Source organism: Terrapene carolina, unplaced genomic scaffold (assembly GCF_002925995.2).
Source record: "Terrapene carolina triunguis isolate 2854851 unplaced genomic scaffold, T_m_triunguis-2.0 Scaffold21, whole genome shotgun sequence".
In the NCBI taxonomy this organism is placed as follows: Eukaryota; Metazoa; Chordata; order Testudines; family Emydidae; genus Terrapene; species Terrapene triunguis.
Window position 1 is genome coordinate 41,874,651 of NW_020664372.1, and position 20,292 is coordinate 41,894,942.

Consider the following 20,292-nt stretch of genomic DNA (forward strand, 5'->3'; position numbering starts at 1 on the left):
GTGACTGTCTGAAGCCCTGGAGGGTGAGCTTTTAGGAATATAAGATATAAAATGGAAGGGACCACCCTTCACCATCACAAGCAACCCCAGCATACAATCCCACTCATAAATTTATCCAGCTGTCTCTTAAACCTAATTAAGTTGTTTGCCCCCACAACTTCTATTGCTGTTCCAGAACCTCATCTCTCTGATGGTTAGAAACCTTCTTCTAATTTCCAGCCTGAATTTGTTATGGCCAATTTATATCCCTTTGTTCTTGTGCCAGCATTGTCCCATAGCTTAAATAGCTCTTCACCCTCCTTGGTGTTTACCCCCCTGATATGGTTACATATTCATGTACATATTCCTTCTGTCTTCTTTCTGCTAGGCTAAACAAGCCAAGCTCTTCCAGTTTCTTCTGAAAAGACAGGCCCTCCATCCCCTGATAATGTTAGTAGCTCTTCTCTGCACTTGTTCCAGTTTGAAATCATTTTTTTAATGTGGGTGACCAGAATTATACCCAGTATTCCGAATGAGGTCTTACCAGTGCCTTGTACAATGGCATTGATACTTCTCTATCTCTAATGGAAATGCTTCACCTGATATGTCCTAGGATTGCATCTTCCTTTTTTGCAGCCATATCAAGTTGGTGACTCATTAACATGCTGTGATCTACCAGAGCACCCGGGTGTCTTTCCTCCTCTGTCACTTTCAGTTGATAAGCCCCAGCTTGTAGCAGAAATTCTTATTATTAGACCCTAAGTCTAGTCTAGTACACTTTGTACTATGAAATTTCATCCCATTTCTGTTACTCCAGTCTTCAAGGTTGTCCAGATCTTCCTGTATACTATTCCAATCCTCTTCTGTATTGACTATGCTTCCCACCTTTGTATCATCAGCAACTGCATTACCACATGTTTACTTTTTGTGCCAAGGTCTTTAATAAAAATATTGAATAAGACTGGTCCCAGGACTGATCTTGTGGAACTCCACTGACAACCTCCCTCCAGTCCAATAGTTCACCTTTCAGCACAACCTGCTGCTTCTCCCCTTTAGTCAGTTCTTTCCCCACCTTGATAAATTCTTGTACTAATTCCCATCTTCTCTAATTTAACTAATTTCTCATATGGCACAGTATCAAATGCTTTATTGAAGTCTATGTTTATTCGATCTACTGCATTTCCCGTATCTAAAAAGTTAGTTATTTTCTCAAAGAAGGAATTCAAGTTAGTCTGGCATGATCTACCTTTAGTAAACCCGTGTTGCATTACCTCCCCTTTTCCATTTACCTCCATGAATTTAATTATCCTTTCATTCACAATTTGTTCCATAGTCTTATATACTACTGAGGGTAAACTAACAGGTCTGTAGTTGCCCACATCACTTTCCCTTTCTTACATATAGGCACAGTTTTAGCTATTGACCAGACAGAGGGTACTTCTCCCAAATAGATAGATTTATTAAAAATCCTTGCTTCCAGACTAGTGATTTCATGTGCCAGTTCTTTCAGTATTCTGGGACGGAAATTATCTGGTCCCTCTGATTTGAATAAATTAAACTTTTTGAGTTTTGTTTCCACCTCAGATGTGGTTATCTCCATTGGCAGCCACTCTAGGAAATTGACATGATTCTTGTCAGTTTCATTGCTGCCCACCCCAGAACAGCCACAGTGAAAAACATCAGAGGGGTCAGTTTATCACTGCTATTCCGTGATGGGCAGCAATACAGCTAACACGAATCATGTCAACAGCTGCCAACTATCCTGGGGTTCACCAGCTCTGGGGCAGCCCTGCCATGCAAACAGCCCCAGAGCAGGGGACTCAGGGCTTCTAAACTCCTAGGTCAGCTGGCTTCCTAGTCTGCTCAACTGCTATAGCCTGGGCAGCCTGTTACCCTAAGAATTGAGTAGCCTAGGGAGCCAACCAGCCCAGGAGTCAGCACATTGGCAGGGAGCATAGTGGCCCTGAGAGCCGTGGCTCAAGTCAGAGTTCCCCTGGGTTTCAGGTTCCCTGCTGCAGTGCTGGGAGCCTCGACCCTGAGAGCCACAGCTTGAGCCAGGGTTCCCAGGGCTGCCATGCTCTTGGCTCCAGCGGCAGGGACGAACATTGGAAACCCAAGAGCCCCAGCTGGTGCCAGAGTTTTCAGGGCTTCCAGGCTCCCTGCAGTAGAGCTGGGAACTCAGCCCCGATTAGAGCCAAGGATTCCAGGATGTCCAGGCCTCCCCTTCAGCTGCAAGAAGCCTGGAAGCCCTGTGGTCCCCAGCCACAAGGCAGACTCCATAGTGGGGCTGCTCCAGGCCTCTGGGCCATGTAAACCCAGGTTCTGCAGCAGCTTGTTAGGTGTGCTGGCAGGGAACCAGCAGGTTTCCATTGGAACTGTGGCAGGCAGGGTTCTGTCCAAATCCTTTGTGCAATTCGACAAAAATTGGTTGAACCCAAAGTGTTCTTGTGAAACATTCTGGGTTTGATGAATCAGCATGTTCTAATGAAACACCAATCAGTTCTAGTCTCAAGGATCAGTTCATTCCACTGCCTTAGAAAAATTTTATGTAGAAGTCTGATTTGACAGGGAAGAGCCTTGGAATATCTTGGTCTGTCTTTCATAGTGATAGACACCTACTTCTAGGGCCTGTTTAACCTGGGACATTCTCTTGGGCTAGTGAATGGCTAGGGCTGGAAAGCCAAAATTTGCTGGCTTCTCCAGGTCTTGGAGGTTTTTTCAGTTAGGATCTCTGGGTCTCTGTCTCAGAAAACTAAGAAGGCAGACTTCAGCAATAGAGCACCCCTAATTAGTCTCTCCCCCATAAGGATCCTGATTTTTCAGAACCATGAAGGAGATGTAGACGAAGACTAGATCAATTTTACCTCTTGGGAATTTAGACTATTTCACTATGGTTGCTTCATGCTCTGTGCTACTTCTTGGATGTTCTGGCGTCAGTATCCTTATTTTGGCCCTCAATGAAAGTGGCCTTTCTGGTGGCCCTTAGTGTCCACACGGAAAGTCAATGATGCTAGATTTCTTGTTTCCCACAATGACAGAGTAATACTTTGCCCTGCTCTGAGCTTTCCCCCCCAAGATTAATTCAGATTTTTATAGGAATCTGAATATTATTCTCCCTTCCTTTTGTGCTAGGTGGTGGTAGGGCCCTGGAGCTTACCTTACCAATGGGATAAGGAATTCAGGCTCCCTTTGTATCCTTCTTCAGATCCCAAGAAAGGGTTTTTTGCTTCCCAGTTGGTCACTGCTGAATGGATTTGAATATGTTTTAAGGGAGAGCCTTCCATGCCCCCACAGGCATTAGAGTTTCAGTCAAACATTGTTTTGGGGTCCCTTTAGCAAGGGGGCCTTTTTACTCAGGAAAGGTTTCCACAGAATTCCATATTCCAAAGCCTTCCACCAGTAATAGGTTTAACCCTTTCTTTGCTACACTCTGTAATCACATAACCTTTAGCTCAGTGGGAATGAATACCAATTATCATTTATAAACAGTTCCTCTCATTATGCTCCTATTTATGGCATCTTTTATAGCTTGCTAATTACAAGCACACAAAACAGAAATGTTTGGAGTTAAAAATGTAAACAGGGATGTAATTGATTTTCATGTTGAATAATTTTATTGATTTATTGTTAATTAAAATCTTTTTTAAAAGATCTCTTGGCAAATTAATCCATTTAATGAATTGGATATTGTAGTAGCTCGTGGTATATACATATTAAGTTACTGAAAGATTAATAGTTCCATAATATTCTTTTTTCTAACTGTTGCTGCTTTACATGTGTGTATTGGGATTATTGTATATTCTTCCTGGACAAATACACTCAATATATTAAACGTATATGGTGGTCTCAGTTCAGTTCCTAGTGCACAAGTGTCCACATCACCAAAAAAACCCAACAAAACTACATTCCAAATGACACTAATTGGCATGCTGGTATTCTCTGTAACAGAGAGGCCAAGAATTGAATGGGAATGAAGACTGAACTCTATCAGTCACTTTGAACGTCTTTCTAGGTTACTGTTGAGGGCCTTTGTGGGTTACATGAGAAGCTCGCACTTTCACTAACGGTGCTTTACCTATTACAAAGACAAAGGTCTCCAGTTTCCATTATGGAAACTTTCCAATAAAAGACTGTTATGTCAAACAACTAATCAATTTAATATACTTACAGTATGCACTAATATAACGCAGTACAGTAGTAAATGTACTGCACAGAAGGCATTTCGAAAGGACTCCAATTAACTCTTTTGGAATGACATAATTTTTAGTGGTGAAGGAGGCATAAGGACTCAATTCTGCAATCTGTTGAGTGCTTCCTGATAGGTGCTGAGTGCCTTCCACTGCTGTAGACATCAGTGGGAGCTCAGGGCCCTCACTCAGCACTTTGCAGGATCAGGCACCTTATATTGCAGTAGCAATTTTAATTACTACTATCTTATTATATTTTTCAGCTATGTGGCAAGAGCATGTAATCACATCAGCATCCATTGTTTCATTAGTGAAGAAAAAACATTAATATATTATGACACAGTATTGATTTGATAGTCACCCTTTCCCAATAACAATAAAACCTTTATATTTTATTAATAGAACAATGCAGTTCTTGTCCATTACGCTCCCTTTGATTGTTCCTGGGCTGCAGTGTTTTTTATGAATAAAATGTTGAAGTCTGTGAAATTGCTTAGCCCATCTGCCTGTGCCATTCACCTGAAGTTCCCAAGCTACTTTTATAGGAAATGTTACCTGTGTAGCTGTGATAATTGATTGTTCCATTGTTGCTAGTGAGGGGTAGAAGGGGGATTTGAGGGAATTTTTTTCTTTTAATTTAAAATTTTAAAGCACCCACCATAATCTGTGAACATACTTACCTGACAATGTCTCTTTTGCTATTAGTGTCCTCACATTCTTAGTTCAACTGAGATGGAAAGATGGAACTGTTAACGTAGCCTAGGTGTTCTTTTGTTCTCACCCACTCTGCTTGTGGAGCCATACTACAGTATGAAAAAAAGAAACATTCTGGATGTCTTTATAAATAGAAAGCACAACAGGTACAACTTAAGTAAGACACAGGGCCTACCTGGATGGTGAGATCCTCCCCTCTATTCTGTTCCCTTTGCACTAGGTAAAAGGGCTGAAGCGGTGTGAAGGGACTCTAAAAGCCCTCTGTCTGGAGAGAGGATTGCCCCAGCACAGACACTATGCAAGACAGGCATAAGGCTGTCCTCCCCTTCACAAGCCTTGGTGTATGGGGCATGCCGGGGCAGGAAGAGATGTTTTGTTGGTTGGGCCACAGCATGTAGTGCTACAGAGATTTTGGGCAGCGCTGAAGCCCATAGGGCAGCCCAGAGGCTGCTGTAACTTAAGCCCACGGCTGTCTAAATTGTGTAGAGGTCACTCCAGCCTCCAGAGTGGCCCAGAAGTGGGAGTGCAGAAAGGTGGCATAAAACCAACATAGCCCCCACTCACCTTAGGCTGCGAGTTATGCACTGTGCCTCTTAGGGTACACCTGCACTGCAAGCAGAGGTGTGACTGCAGCACTAAAAACATACCGGAGTTGCTTTGATCTAGCTAGCCTGAATAACAGTAACAGTGAAGCTGCAGCAGCATGGACTAGTCATTGGAGTACAAACCCAGGGTTCCAGGCAAGCCTGAATACTCGGTGCAGCTTCCCATGCTGCTGAGGCTTCACTGCTATTGCCATTCAAGAGAGCTAATCCAAGCTAGCTTTGGTCATGTCTACACATGCAGCAGCAGTCCTATGATTACATTGTAGACATATCCTTACAGGCACAGCACAAAATCTCACCCAGAGTCCTTAAATAGCCAAATCTCCCATTCACAATGGAAGTTTGCTAGATCAGGCCCATAAATTGTCTGGACAGTTGGATAGAAAAGTGGATTTCCAAAGTCATTTTCTGTGTGGCATGTGTTATTTCTTAAGCTATAGTCTGCAGAAAATATTTTTCCCATTACTAAATACAACCTCCTGTCTCTCTCCATTATTTGTCTATGATAGTGGTTCCCAAACTGTGGTCCATGGGTCAAAAGACAGACAGCTAAAAATATTTTTCTTACTTTCTTAATATTTTTTTCCATGCATAAGGTGAAGTGTGGTGCACTGCACTGCTTTCTTCTTGTCCTTCACACCAGTACAAAGCAATTTCCAGTGCACTGAAGGCATCAGAATGTAAATGAATGTTTACTTTTACTTCATTGATTTTAGTTTCGTTATGTGATTTTTTTTTCTGGCAAGAAAAATGGTTAATATAACTGGTCTGTTGAACACTGGTGTTTGTAAAGCTGAGGTTCTACTGTAATCCATTCTGTGGAGAAGTTTAGGAACCACCATGTTCTATGGCTTTTCCATTTCCACCATTACCTTTCTCTTCTGATGACTCCCCATTACCACCTGTCACCAAATCTCACTTTCCTTACCCAACTGGAAAGTCCCAAATGACTCTCTGAGTTGCTTTGAATATATATCAGCTCTGATGAACAAAACAGGCTCTGTCCAATTAACTTGTTCTAAGCAGCTTGCAGTCAGTACATATCTATTTGATCATTTTATGTTCCTATTTGCATGTAGATTTTTTTTTTATTTCATCTTCTTCCTAGCCAGAGAGTCTCTCAGTTCCTGGTACAGTTCCTGGGTCGTGTTAGCACTCAAATTGATATGTGATCCAGGACTGAGATATCCAGATCCTTTCCACAGAGCAAAGATATGGTTTTTTTTAATACACACTTCTACGCCTTCTTAAAAGAAAATCCTTGTAAACCTTTCTCCTCCTCCCTCTTTGAGAAAAGAGCATTGTTGCAAAGTTCAATTATATGAAAAATAATCCCCATAATAAATATAAAGAATCCATTTCAGAAAGATAATGAATATATTAATTAAAAGGATTGAGTTTATTAACAGTCACTGTGAATTATATGTTTTAATAACTTTTTTCTTTTAATTAGTACAACACTTTCATCACAGAGCTTGAGTAAAATGTTGTTTTTCTACTCCCAAATCCCAGCTTTTAAATGTAAATGCCTTCCTAGGAAAACAATCAGAGGACCCTTGTAAAATTAGAGTCTTAGGTCCAAAACAGAGTAATAAAAAGTCTAAGAATGAATAGCTATTTTTTTTTTTTACAGATTATAACCAATTGTATTTTAAATTACATGCAAAGAACTAAGGTTGCAAAGGAAAGCACTGAAAAGTTAGGAAATGCCAACTAAAGCTTCCTGTGCAATTTTGTCTTTTTTTTATTTATGAAAGTTGAAATTCTGGAGAACAAGATGTCACCAGAAAATAGTGACAGCCTGCTATAACCATGCCTGACCTATCCCAATTCAAGCCCTGCTTGTCTGTATCCTAAGGTAGGGGCATGAGGCCTTGCTGAATAATATGGATGGTGAAATACCAGAGTTAACAACACTAAAGTGCAATAGAAGAGACTACTACTCATCATCTCCTCCTGACTCCCAGCACATCTTCTCACAGTGGCTAAAGTAGATTCAAACGGGGAGCTGTCACTGCAACCGCAAGGAGGAAAGGGAGCTGTGGGGGAATGCTGTTCTTATGACACAGAGAGGAAAAGAGGAGCTATCCCTTTGCTTTTCGCAATGGAAAGAGATCGGCTCATATAAGAGATGGTCAAAAATTTTCCAGTGGAATGTTTTCCTTGAGAAAATTTTATTTAGTTGAAATTGAAACTTTCCATGGGAACTTTCTACATTGGTTTTGATTTAAATTTTGGGTCGATTTAAAAAAAAATTGCATTTCAGTCAGTGAATGTTTCGACCTTATCAGAGTGAAACATTTCAGTGTTTTGTTTTGAATTCTGTTTCATATTTAAAATTATGCTATAACATTTTTAAAAAGTAGAAATCGGAACAAAACATTTCAATTTTAACAAAACAAAATTTTTCAAAAATTTTGTTTTGCAGGAAATTTTGAATTTTTTTGGTTTTGTTCTCTTTGGAAAGAAAACAAATTTCAAAATGTTGGAATTTCCCATGAATTAGAAATCGTGATTTTTAACCAACTCTAGCTGTGGCCCTTATCACAACTCTTGCCTTCCGGTAGATCAAAGGGGTGGATGCAATTGCTGCTTCTGATGTTACATTATCTCCTCCTCAGCCTGAGCTCTAACTCTATGCCAGGGAGCATGCTCAATGCAGTTGTCACATTAGGGAGTTTTTTTGGGCTGCAACATGTTCAGTATAAATGGAATGTTCTAAGATCTAAGCAGGAAACCTCCAACAACCCCTATTAAGCATGGGCAAATGGAATTTTTCAGTCTTATGACTCTGCCAAATCTGGGCACATTTTCATGGGAATGGTAAAAGTCATCTCTCTGACCCCATGACCATCCACATGCCAAATTTAATCTTCCTGGTCTTTGTGGGCATTAAAGCTCTTCAAAGAAATGATTACAGGGGAGAAAATTTAACACTCCCTATTTTTTCCTAGCCTTATCCTCAAAAATAGTTTAATTGTTTTTGCTGAAATTTTCCTGACCCCCGATAAACAAAAAAACAACAACACGGAGACACAGCAAACATGCAGCATTGCAACTCAAACAATACAAATTCTGCCAGTTATAAAGAAGTGAAAACAGGGCTTATCATGGAAAGTATTAGGCATCCTTAACTAGGGCCATCTCTAGTAGCTCCTACCTTAAATCAGAATGCAGCAATAGCTTTTTTTTATACATGAGGTAAGGAATGTTGAGTGTAGGCATGAGTGCAACACCTCAGGAAGAATGACAGCAAGAAGAGGGAAGCACTTGTTATGAGGCATATTGGTGAGTCTGAAGTTTCATTCAGTAATGGGAATTGATGCCTTTTATTTCATTAACAACCTGGTCCACAATCCTTCTGTATCAGGGGGTAGCCATGTTAGTCTGGATCTGTAAAAAGCGACAGAGAGTCCCGTGGCACCTTATAGACTAACAGACGCATTGGAGCATAAGCTTTCATGGGTGAATACCCACTTCGTCAGACACATGTACACTTCCATAGTAATATAGGCCCTATATTGATTGCAGTGGGAGTTAAGCACTTAACTGTCTTTGAGGATCTGGTCCATAAGCAGTTTTTTTAAAGCACCAATGGTTCCTATACTACAGTACTTTCCATCAAGATGTTTTATTCCTTTTACAAATTTGGAAGTTTTCTGCATTGAAATAAAGATTCACTGTCTTGTAGACTATGGAAACCAGTTTTTTGATATATAGGCAGATCAGAATTTATGCCCATGGTTTTTTTTTTTTTTGGAGAAGAAATAATCAGTGCAAGTTGTAAGCATTGATCAGTTACCGAACAGAACTGTAACTTGCTCTGCATGTATGAATTCCAACAATATAATCGTACATTGCTTGATAATGCAACCTCCACCTATTATTTCAGCCTATTACAGTGTTTGTGTGGGGTGGAGATGTGAGTAGAGAGGCAGTTATGTATCAGGAGGGTGTCAGAACAGAGTATTTAATCCTTTCAGTCAGGAACGCACTTTCGAAAGGACCCCAAATGTACCACCAGCTGACACCAAGCTGGTTGCTGATGTCCAGCTTTTTAATGCCAGCATGGCAAGAAGGACCCAGACTGAGTGGACAGAGGCCCAGGAGGTAAATTGGGTATATCTCAGCATTTAAAATATTTTAATAACTTTTAACTTACACTGAAGACAAAATGCAATAAGTACAAAATGCAAAGAGTTAGTGGAAGTACTTAATGCAACACAAATAATGATATAACAATCTCTTACACTAAGGCTATGTCTACACTACACTTGGAGTTAGGGGTGTGATTCCTAGCTCATATAGACACACTTGCACTAGCTGTCATCTTACTAGTGCTCACCTACTCCTTCTGCCCTCTGTGGGTACGTACTTGGGGTGGCTTGCCCATGCGGCCACTCGCCGCTGCCCGTGCTACAGTGGCTACATTGCTATTTTTGGCATGCTGGCTTGATGAGAGCTAGCGTGAGCATGTCTGCGCAAGCTGGGAGTCACACCCCCAGCTCCAACTGTAGACGTAGCCTAAATTTAAACTAGATTGCCGTGGTAGATTGTTCTCCCTTTTTTCAGTGTAAAGATTTGAGAGAAGGGGAAAAGTCTCATAAACAGGGAATTCTTTTAATAGAAGTTCCTTTATAGATCACTCTGTGAAAGCTGTTGGTAAGGGAAAAAAAAGGAATGTATAAAATAAAATATGTACAGATGTAGCTTTCTTGCAATTACATCCCATGTCCCAAGAATTCAGTGTAGTCTTTATTCAGCCTCGTTTCTTACAGCACTCTGTGCTTTGCATGGTAATTAGCTCCTTGTGTTATCAATGATGTGATGCCCCTGGCTATTTCTTCAGTAATAACTGCTGTTATCCTCGGCTGCAGATCCTCACATCTTCCTGCCAGATTCTGTGTGTGCGTGTGCGTACAAATGTTTGGTGTTTTGGGGGGCTGCCCTGACTGAGAAATGAAGGTAATGGGAAAAGCATCAAAGAACTAAAAGAATCATGCCCACTGCCTTTGATAAGTGAACTAGAGTTGCCAGCACTTCACTGAGAGGTTCAGGGAGGCGAGTCTGTTGTGATAGATTTCAAAAAGCAATGATAGGCAAATGACTTCATCAAAGCTAGTATAAATAATAAGTTAGTAACAGCTCAGCAATTCAGCATGAAATAACACCCACAAACCTCACAAACCCCCCAAAAACAGAGTAATTAAAATGTACATTGCACAAATCTTTTGCTGTATGTACATTATCAAGAGGGAGAATTACATCGTTCAAATTATGGGCACTTTTTGTATAAATTTATTCAGGCACAGGGTCATGTAGTAAACATTGAAATAATAGTAGAAGCAGAATGCAATTTAAAATGGACAGATCTAGCCATGTAAATAGGTGAAAGTGTATAGTATTTACTGCATGTAAGTAATAGATGATTTAAAAAAAACTTTTAGTAAGGCAAAGTTACAATAAAACATTAACATACTACATTGTATATTACTTATTCAGGATCAGATTAATATTCAAAGAACCCGTCTTAAGATTCTGGCCTGCTTGCTGGGAGCCTTCCTCTTCTGTGTACACTAAAAAGAGTGACCAAATTTCTAAGTACCTATCCTCTTTTTGTCACTTCTCTTGTGTACATTCTTGGTGTGAAAGTTTTTCCATTACAAGACAATTTATTTTTTACCATACCACAATTCCATAGTCAGAGGGGTTACATTTTTGAAATAGTATGCAATACAAAGTCTAAATACTAACAATAAAAATTAATTGATTTGTCTTTCTGTTTAAAATGTAGATCCTCTACTGGAGCATTAAGTAAGCAGGTCAGGGGATCTTTAGAAAGCTGGTGTTTTGCTATAAGATTAATTTCTTTAATAATTTCCTCCCCAAACCATCTAAATCCTGGATACAACCACCATATTTGTAAGTATGTTCCTCTTTCCCTGCTAGCCCTCCAACAGATCGCCTCTTGATGCAAATTGTAGGTGGAATTTACCACCATGTAAAATTTTTACTAAAATATTGTTGCAAAGTTAAATTCATCATGCTGAGCTCAGAGACTTGTGGATGTCAGTGCCATTTTGCAAAGTGGAAAAAAATGTAATGCAATGTGAACTTCTAGATACACTTGTATCAGCGGTGTTGTATGGTACTAATAGGGCAAGACCATGGGACAGCAGTGTTCAGAAGATGAAGAGAAAAGGGGACACAGAAGATTTTTTTCAAATAATGTTTGCTTCTGTTTGCCTGGGCTTTGTGTTTCTGTTTCATTATCACCTGTTGGAAGGCTATCAGATCACTTGGATCAAGATATAACTGTGGGGAGGAAAGGGTTTTTATTTTCTGCCTTGAAGTGTAATGGGCCAGGGGACAATATTTTTGGCTTAGTTCCATGGTGGTAGAAAGGACCAATCTGTTACCCGTGAATATTTTCAAATGTACTTGATTACACTTGGAGGAGAGAGATTTAATTTTAAAACACAAAACAGATACTTTCTGAATCGAGGTATAAGCAAATCTCATCTATTCACCTTTAGTGTTTTGATCTTAACCAATAATGCAGCATCTGGGGACATCATATTATGCAAGAAGATGACATCTTATGCCTTCTTTTGTAAAGTGAGAGCAGATACGAATTGTAGTTTTTTGGTGGGGCAGCAGATTTGCTGCTCTGCAAACAAAGCATGTGCTATGCCAATAGGGCTTTGTGTGCTCAACTGTTAATGATGTTGGTGTGATAATTAAGCATAGAACAGGGTTTTTGGGGAAGGGGGAATCCATGGAGAGGAGAAAAATAAATCAGCTAATGAGGGGGAAGAAGAAAGTCCAAAGAATTTTGTGATTTTTCTTTGTGTGTGTTTTTTCTTGTTAGTGTTAACTTTATTAGCAGCGTCTGTTGTATTGTTACTCCAGTAACAGCAAAAGCAACATATTATATTCTTTGATTCATCTGTTGCAATGATGAGTTCAGAATAGGGCTATTTGCAATTGACTGTAGTTACTTTTAACCGGTGATTTGTCAAATAGGAATAATTCTTGAAAGGCGCTTTATGTTGCACCCCATTCTTCTTCTGTTGAAGTCAATGGCATAACTCCTATTGACTTTTAAGATGACAAACTGTATTACAGCAAAAGAGTTAAAGACAATTCATTTATTTAATAACCAAGGGCCATATTCAGCAAAAATTTTCAGGAGTGCTGACAATAAAAGACTCATGAGCTCCCATAACTTGGCATGAAATAACAGCCACAAAAAATTATGAAACATAAATTATTCTCTGCTTGTATATGGCTGCCTTAATTCTGACTTTGCTACCCCCTTAGACTTCCAGAGCATATGAATTCAAACCCTCCCTCCACTCTGCCAGGAAGCACACTATCATGGTTATTGTATTAAGATCTGCACATAGCATGGTCTTCCGGGAGAACCATGTATTAACATACAGGAGTAGGGCAAACAGTATTTGGCTAACTATACCATGTAAGTATGAAAAGCATAAATTTTAAAAAGTGGCTAGTGGTTTTAGGTGCCTAAATTGAGACACTTTAGAGGGATCTGATTTTCACTTCAGAAGATCAGGCATGTATCTCAAATTGGACACCTGAACATTTAGGCATCCAGAATCACTAATCACCTTCAAAGATTTGGGCCAAAATTCCTATTTCACTTCAAAAGGAATTCTTAATAATAACAATAAATACAAATTTATTTTTTCTCCCACTGTTAAGAGTCAGGGCCAGATTCTCCCATCTGCTAAGTTCACTGTGTTCTGCATAAGCAGAAATCATTTCACCTAGTGGATTCTGCAGTGTAAAGTGAATTTAAATGTTTAGAGACACTCCCCCGGAAAGTTCCCCCTGTAAAGCTGGCAGAGGCAGCTAGACTGCCTCCTACACCTGCTTCCCCACTCGTCCATGCTGCCTGCTTTAGCAGAATTGCACTGCACAGCATAAGGAAGGAAGAGGATATGTTGAGGCAGAGATGGGAGCCATGGAGTTGGGTCAGGGGAGGGGATGGGGATAGCTGAGTGAGATTCCACTGCACCTCATTCTCTGCTGGTTTCAGTGAATCTTAGGCACATGCTTAAAGTTAAACATGTACTTGAATGTTTTGCTGAATAGGGATGGGCGTAAGGACCTGTATACAGAGGTGGATTAGGGGTTTGTGGGGCCTTGGGCCAGAGCAAGTGGGAGGCCCCTCCCCACTCCTTCTGTCTGCAGTTCCCTCTACACCCCCGCCTGGTGCTCCTGCCGGGGAGTGGGGTCAGGCGCTGGAGCTTCCCCCGCTCCCCAGCAGGAGCGCCGGGTGGGCAGAGCGGGACAAGCCCCCATGCCCTGACTCTGTGCTGGCAGGTGGAGTGGGGCAAGCCCCTGTGCCTCGATCCCGCTCCCCGGCAGGAGTGCCTGGTGGGCAGAGTGGGTTGGGGCATGCCCATTTTTCCAGGCCCCCCAAATTTGCCAGGGCCCCTGGGCATGGGCCCCATTAGCCCAGTGGCTAATCCGCCACTGACTGTATAGGTAACTCCTCACAATGGTGAGTAAAGTGTTCACTATGGTTAAGTCTATGCTGCAGTGTAAGCCCAGGGTTCAAACTCAGGTTCAAGCCTAACCCCCTTTCCATCTACACACAAATTGTGCTTATCCAGGGCTCAGACCCAGGGTCCCAGTACCCCACAAGGGTGGAGGATCCCAGCCTGAGTCAAGCCGGGACCCATGGTTCAAGCCCTATTGCTTTGCAGTGTAGACTCAGTCCCACTGAACTCATACCCTGGGAGTCCGCCAAAAGTATCCCACAATCCCATGGTCTGACTTTCTTTGTCCTCTGGAAAGTCACGTTTGGTGGACAGTCAAGTTTTCTCACATTGTACTATGAACAAAGGGCTAAAACAACCACTTTTGGGGAGGGCACTAGAAAGTCTGGAATATGGATCGTTGCACTCGGGTCTGCATAATGCAGTGTAGACACTGGAGTCCCAGGTTGGGATCCACGGTTCAACAGTTCCTAACCAGGGGTTACAAATGAGTGTAGATGCTCATGCCCTCGGTTACAAACCCAGGGTCTGTTAACTCAAGTTGAACTAGCCGTGGGCTTACATTGCACTGTAGACATACCCTGAGTGGTCCTGTTAGACCTCTGATTTACCCATTGAACACAGCTCCAGTTTAAACACTTGATTCCATGAAAGTTTCTATAGTCAATAATGGGCCTAATCCTATGGAAACAAAACTACCCTGGGCAACCAATGGAAGTTTTACCTACAAAAAGGAGCCAGTCTGTTGTTGTTAATTTATTGTAAATAAATCCTTACTAAATATATTAGGTCTGTGTATATACGGTAAATATTTTACCTATCTGTATAATATATACTCAAAGTGAAATGAACCACACCTAAAGTAAATGTAACCAGAATCTTATAGATTAAATAAAAATATATTGTGGTCACTCATTTAAAGAATAAACATGTTTAAAAATTGTATTTTCATACAGATAATTTTTGAGTTTATTTCCTGCTTTAACACACCACCAGTATTCTGATGCTAGAAACAATTGACATTGACTTGAAAATGTACCCAAGACTTGAGTATATCTCACGTAGCCACATATCCTCAAACCGGCCATTTGTTATTTCTTTCTTTAAAAGTATTTTTCTCTTTGTTTACAGGAGAGTGGAACAGGAGATAACAGCTGTATTGAAGAAATTTTGCGGGTAGGAACTCTTTAATTGTTCTGTTATTATTTCATTAAATTTACCCTAAAGAAGGAAAGAGAAAGTTTAGATAGTAGAATTCCTACTTTAGTACCTGTTTACTTTTTTAGATGTCACCTTTCTAGAAAACATGTAAAACATGTAAAAACAACCTCTTGTGCACTGGATTTCACTGTTGCTGACTAACCATACATTCACCTGGCAGCAGGCAATGGGACTGTAATGTATAAGTACGTTTCAGGTTTACAAACCATGAAGTATGTGTGTTACCATTAATCATGACTGTCAAAAAACTTAATTTGGGGGGTAGGGAGTATCCACGAGGGTCTTTTTCCACTTGATTTAATTAAAATCCATTGTATGGTTATGTTATTAATGACATTATGTCATTATGTCTATTATAAAATCACAACATACAATATTGGCAAAGTTATTTCCATATTTTGCCATCACTATATTTCTTTATCACTTTTATCACAATAATTTCTAGTTTGCATTCATGGAGTAAATTAATTCACTTCTGGACTCATCTAGGCTTGAATATACTTTGATACTGGATATTTTCTTAAGTAGGCAAACTTAAAAGCAGCGTGTGATTTTTCCATATATAATTAACTCCTATTTTATGGGTTCTCTTTTTAAAGTGGTCATCTAGTCATTTACATTTTCTCGAAAGCTGATATTGTACTGAATAAAGCATCAAGACAAATTAGACCAGATGGCATGCCAAAACCTCAGTAAAAACACCTTTATTTTAGTGTGTTTCTACCTCTTGAACATTGTATACACACTTCTTTTGGAACTGTTTAAGAATTACAGAATTACATATCATTATTTGGGTTAAAATTCTACAGTGCATGGTTAAAGACAATCCTTTCTCAAATAATTTATTAAGTACATCTTTTAATTCTCAGACTGGACAAATAATTTTTAGAAGATTGATTATGATGGATTTCTTATAACTGTATTGGCAGAGCTTTTATTTAGCTACCATTTATAGAGTAGGCTTTTCTGAGGATGAAATGCATATTACATAATTCTATAGCCTTGCTTTGTTACAAATTAGGTAGCAAATAAATCATAAACACTTTTTTACATTTTCAGTATGCACTGGGTGGTGGATGTCAGTCTAATTCACCCACGTTCGTAGGTTTTTTATGCAGGAAAATTAAAGAGAACAGTTGCAGTTTTTAGTCTCACTCTTGTTTAGTTTTTAAGGAGAAGAGTATAGACAATATAATTGGTTTAGAAATATAGAGGAAGACATGGTCCCTTCCATAAGGAGCTACACAGACTTATAAGACAATAGAGTTGAGACACAAAGTACTGTGGATAATGAGGGATTGGAAGGTGCGGTCTCAAAATGGTAAAGACAGCTTCTCTCTCTCTCTCTTCCGCCCCACTCCCTCCCCTTAATTTCATATTCCCCTGGAGAATTAGTGTTGAAAAGCTTCATAGTAAAATGTATTTGAAGGAGGAATTTGCTCACAAATTTTATTTCATTTTGGATTTAAGAGGGGAAAAATCCACCATAAGCAATTTCCCCCAAGATCTCTTGCTTCCTTCCCACAGGGCATGATGTTAGATGTAACTTCATCTTCCTCCAAAGAAGGGGTGCTTGGGAAAGAAAACACTTAAGGGCAAATTCAGTGCCCTGCCAGAGTAACCAGCTCAGGAGCTGGACAGATGCAGTCTGGAGTAATTTTCCTCTTTCCGGTCCACAGAGCTAGTCCACAGAAGCTACTGCCACCCAAACACCCACACAGAACTAGAATCTTGGACTCACCCATACACTGTCCCCTCCCTTTCTTTCACATTGGCATGCTGGGAGCCACTGTGAAGCTGAGCAATGCGAACATCACCTGCAGTGCCCACTGAAATCTTCACACACACACACACACATACACACACACCCGTTGGCACAGTGGAACTGCACCACTGCTGCTGCCAGGGGACCTTCTGCAGCTTGGAATCTAAGGCAGGATTTGCCTCTTAGCATGTGAACAGAAAAACTAAAGTTCTCTGCTGTTTGATACTGCACATCGTAACATTCCTAAGCTGCAGGATTCATCTGCCCAAAACCACATTCCATAACCATCCTCATTTGAATAGGATCATCTACTTATGGGAACCAAATGTAACTTTAATTTTTATTAAAAATGAAAAGACTATAAAATGACCATTGCTGATGTTGTCAGAACGACTATATTGCAGCAAACAATTAGGGCTTAATATGCGCTAACGAGGAGTTTGTTTGCATACTGACTAATTAAGAGGTTATTGAGAGGTTCTCTTGCTTTCATTTCTTCATCATTCTTATTTCTTCCTGAAGTTTCGACCCCTGAATCAAAGTCACCCCAGTGTAACCTAACAGACTTCAAAAAAGTTACACTGGGCACCTTATCCTCAACCTTCTTGTGACGGTTCTCGGGGTATTCAGGACTGTGAGTCACCTTGTTACCCCCTTTGCCCCCAGCTAGAGGGAGTTTTTCTTGTGGTAGCTGGATGTCAGCTCCGTGACACTGCCAGTCCTTCAGCCACTCAAGCACTTTTCTCTGGGCTTATGCCAACCCTTCCTTCACCTTGCAGGTTAACAATCGGTGCACCTCAATCCCCAACCCCCCCCTTGAATTGTTTCACAGTGATATCTAGTCCCTGACACTGGCTACTCACAGAAATTCCAGATCCTCTGCATCCAAAGGTGCAGTGTATATCAATTTACAATTTTTATCTCTAACCACCACTCCTGTAAACCACACAGCACTTGTGAGCACTTAAGATCAAACAAAAGTAGGTTTATTTAAGAAAGAATAAAGATTTAACTAGAAACAAGAGAGTGGTGGAAACAAGTGATTACAATGCAAAAAAAAACCAACATAAAATGTGAACCTGAGTGACACACTTATTAATAGTTACCTTTCCTATGCAATAAAGTAGATTTTCCCCCAAAGGATCAATCTTTTGAAGAACTGTCTGGTTTCGGACAAACCAGGATTCAAGCATTCATGAATGTGCCTCCTGCCCCACCCAGGGCCGGCTTTAGGAACTGTGGGGCCCGATTCGAATACCCAGCAGCGGTCCAGGTCTTCGGCGGCACTTCGGCAGCGGGGGGGTCCTTCCCTCGCTCCGGGTCTTCCGTGGACCCCCTGCCGCCGAAATGCTGCCGAAGACCCGGAGCGAGTGAAGGACCCGCCCACCGCTGAAGTGCTGCCGAAGACCCGGACCACCGCCGGGTAAGTAAAAAAAATTAAAAAGGCGCCTAAGGCACGGGGCCTTCTTAGGCGTGGGGCCCGATTCCGGGGAATCGGGGGAATTGGCCTAAAGCCGGCCCTGGCCCCACCGCTCCTCAAGGGGTTTCCTCAGTGAATGGAGTGTCCTTCCCCTCACTCTGTTACACTGAAAACAGTCTTTTGTTTCTATTCATAGATAGGGTGAATCCCTGTCTTGATGTAAAGTTTCTTTTTTACCTTTAAGTGGTTTTGACTGTCATTCCTGCTGATGGTTTCCCATTCAAAATCATAGTATTGCACAAGCTAAACACCGGCTAAACATCGGCCAGACAGGACAGTGTGACAACTCCCCCTTGCCCAAATAGGCCATTACTGAGACATCCTGATGACTAATCTTTACTTTTTACTCCAAGTCCATAAAGCCCATGTTCATTTGAATACATACATTATTCCTTAAACATTACCTGTACATACATCTCACAGTGGTTATGAATGTTGACAAGTTATGAGCTTTCTGTAGATCCCTTACACATTACTCTTTATGGCTAAGTATCCTGCAAGACCTGTTTGGTGCGATGAGTTTGTCAGGTCTGAGGTGAGAGTTGTCTGCAAAGATCAGGGATCCCTTTGCCAAGCAATCTCTGTGTCACGCTTCTTCATCCCATTTACTAAATTTTCAGCCCGCCTACTCAGGCATAAGGTCCCTGAAACACAGTGTTTAGGAGATAAATAGAGAGTCCTGAACCCTGAGCAGGCATGCTGGAAATTCAGTAAATAAACTGAAATTGATTTGAGTTGAGGAGATGAAACAACCAAAATAAACAAAAGCTGCACAGCTCAAAAGGCAAACTTCTCAACTACTCTTCATGGATGTCTAGTTGGCAGCACAAGCTCAATATAGCTAAAACAGAGCCTCCCCCCAAGCCCTTGCCTCACACCTCCTTTCTCAACCATTGTGGACAATATCATTATTCCGCTTGTCACTCAGGCCCATAACCTAGGCATCATCTTCAGCTCAGACCTCTCTCTCAGTTTTCATACCCAGGCAGTATCTAAATCTTGCAGATTCTTTCTGCATAACCTCTCTAAGACACAGCCTTTCCTATCCATCCCCACAGCTAAAACGCTCATCATCTTGATTACTGCAACCTCCATTCTTCTGGCATTGACAAGTGCAGTCTTGTTCCACTCCTATCCATTCAGAATGCTGCTGCTGCTGCTACAAAGGGCATTTTCATAGCCTCTCACTTTGCCCATGTCAGCCCTTTCTATGCATTCCTCCACTGGCTCCCCTTCTCCACTGTATCAAACATAAGCTAGTTGTCTTCACTTTCAATAATGATACATATGTATATCAATATCTTTCTAACATAGAGCAGGAGAGAGAAAGAGAGATTATAAATATTCACTTTGTAATTTACCAGAATCCTAACTTTATCAGCTACTTTTCACCAAAGCCTTTCATTATACTGGACAGACAAATCAGATATAGCATTGATTTCTTGGATTTCAGAAACAGTATTTTTTTAAGCAATGCTGTTTCAATACTTTGTTTGAGCCCACATAATACAGCAAAGATTTACCTTCTTTCAGAACAGGGACAGCTCCTGTGCAGATGAATAGGGATGGAAGAAAGCTCAAGGAGCAACAGTCCTTGTGTTCCCCTGAGTATAACAGCTGCTTCTGGCTAGCCACCCGACAGGAGTGGTTGGGAGGTGGAGCCACAGTCCGGTCCAGGGCCGGCTCCAGGCACCAAGCACCCAAGCTGGTGCTTGGGGCGGCACCTGGAGGGGGGCGGCGCGGCGCTCTGGCCGCCGGGGGGAGAGCCGAGCCGAGCCCCAGCCGGGGCTCGCCGCCCTCTCGCCGCCCT

General features: G+C 41.1%; 1 protein-coding gene across 1 annotated transcript in view; it reads left to right on the plus strand.

The window, feature by feature from the left end:
* Nucleotides 1–20,292, plus strand: part of AFF3 (AF4/FMR2 family member 3) — a 476,825-nt gene that overhangs the window by 224,333 nt on the left and 232,200 nt on the right. The window contains exon 8 of the mRNA XM_026657569.1: nt 15,148–15,192. Within this exon, the coding sequence (XP_026513354.1) occupies nt 15,148–15,192 (45 nt within the window). The remainder of the gene's footprint in view (nt 1–15,147; nt 15,193–20,292) is intronic.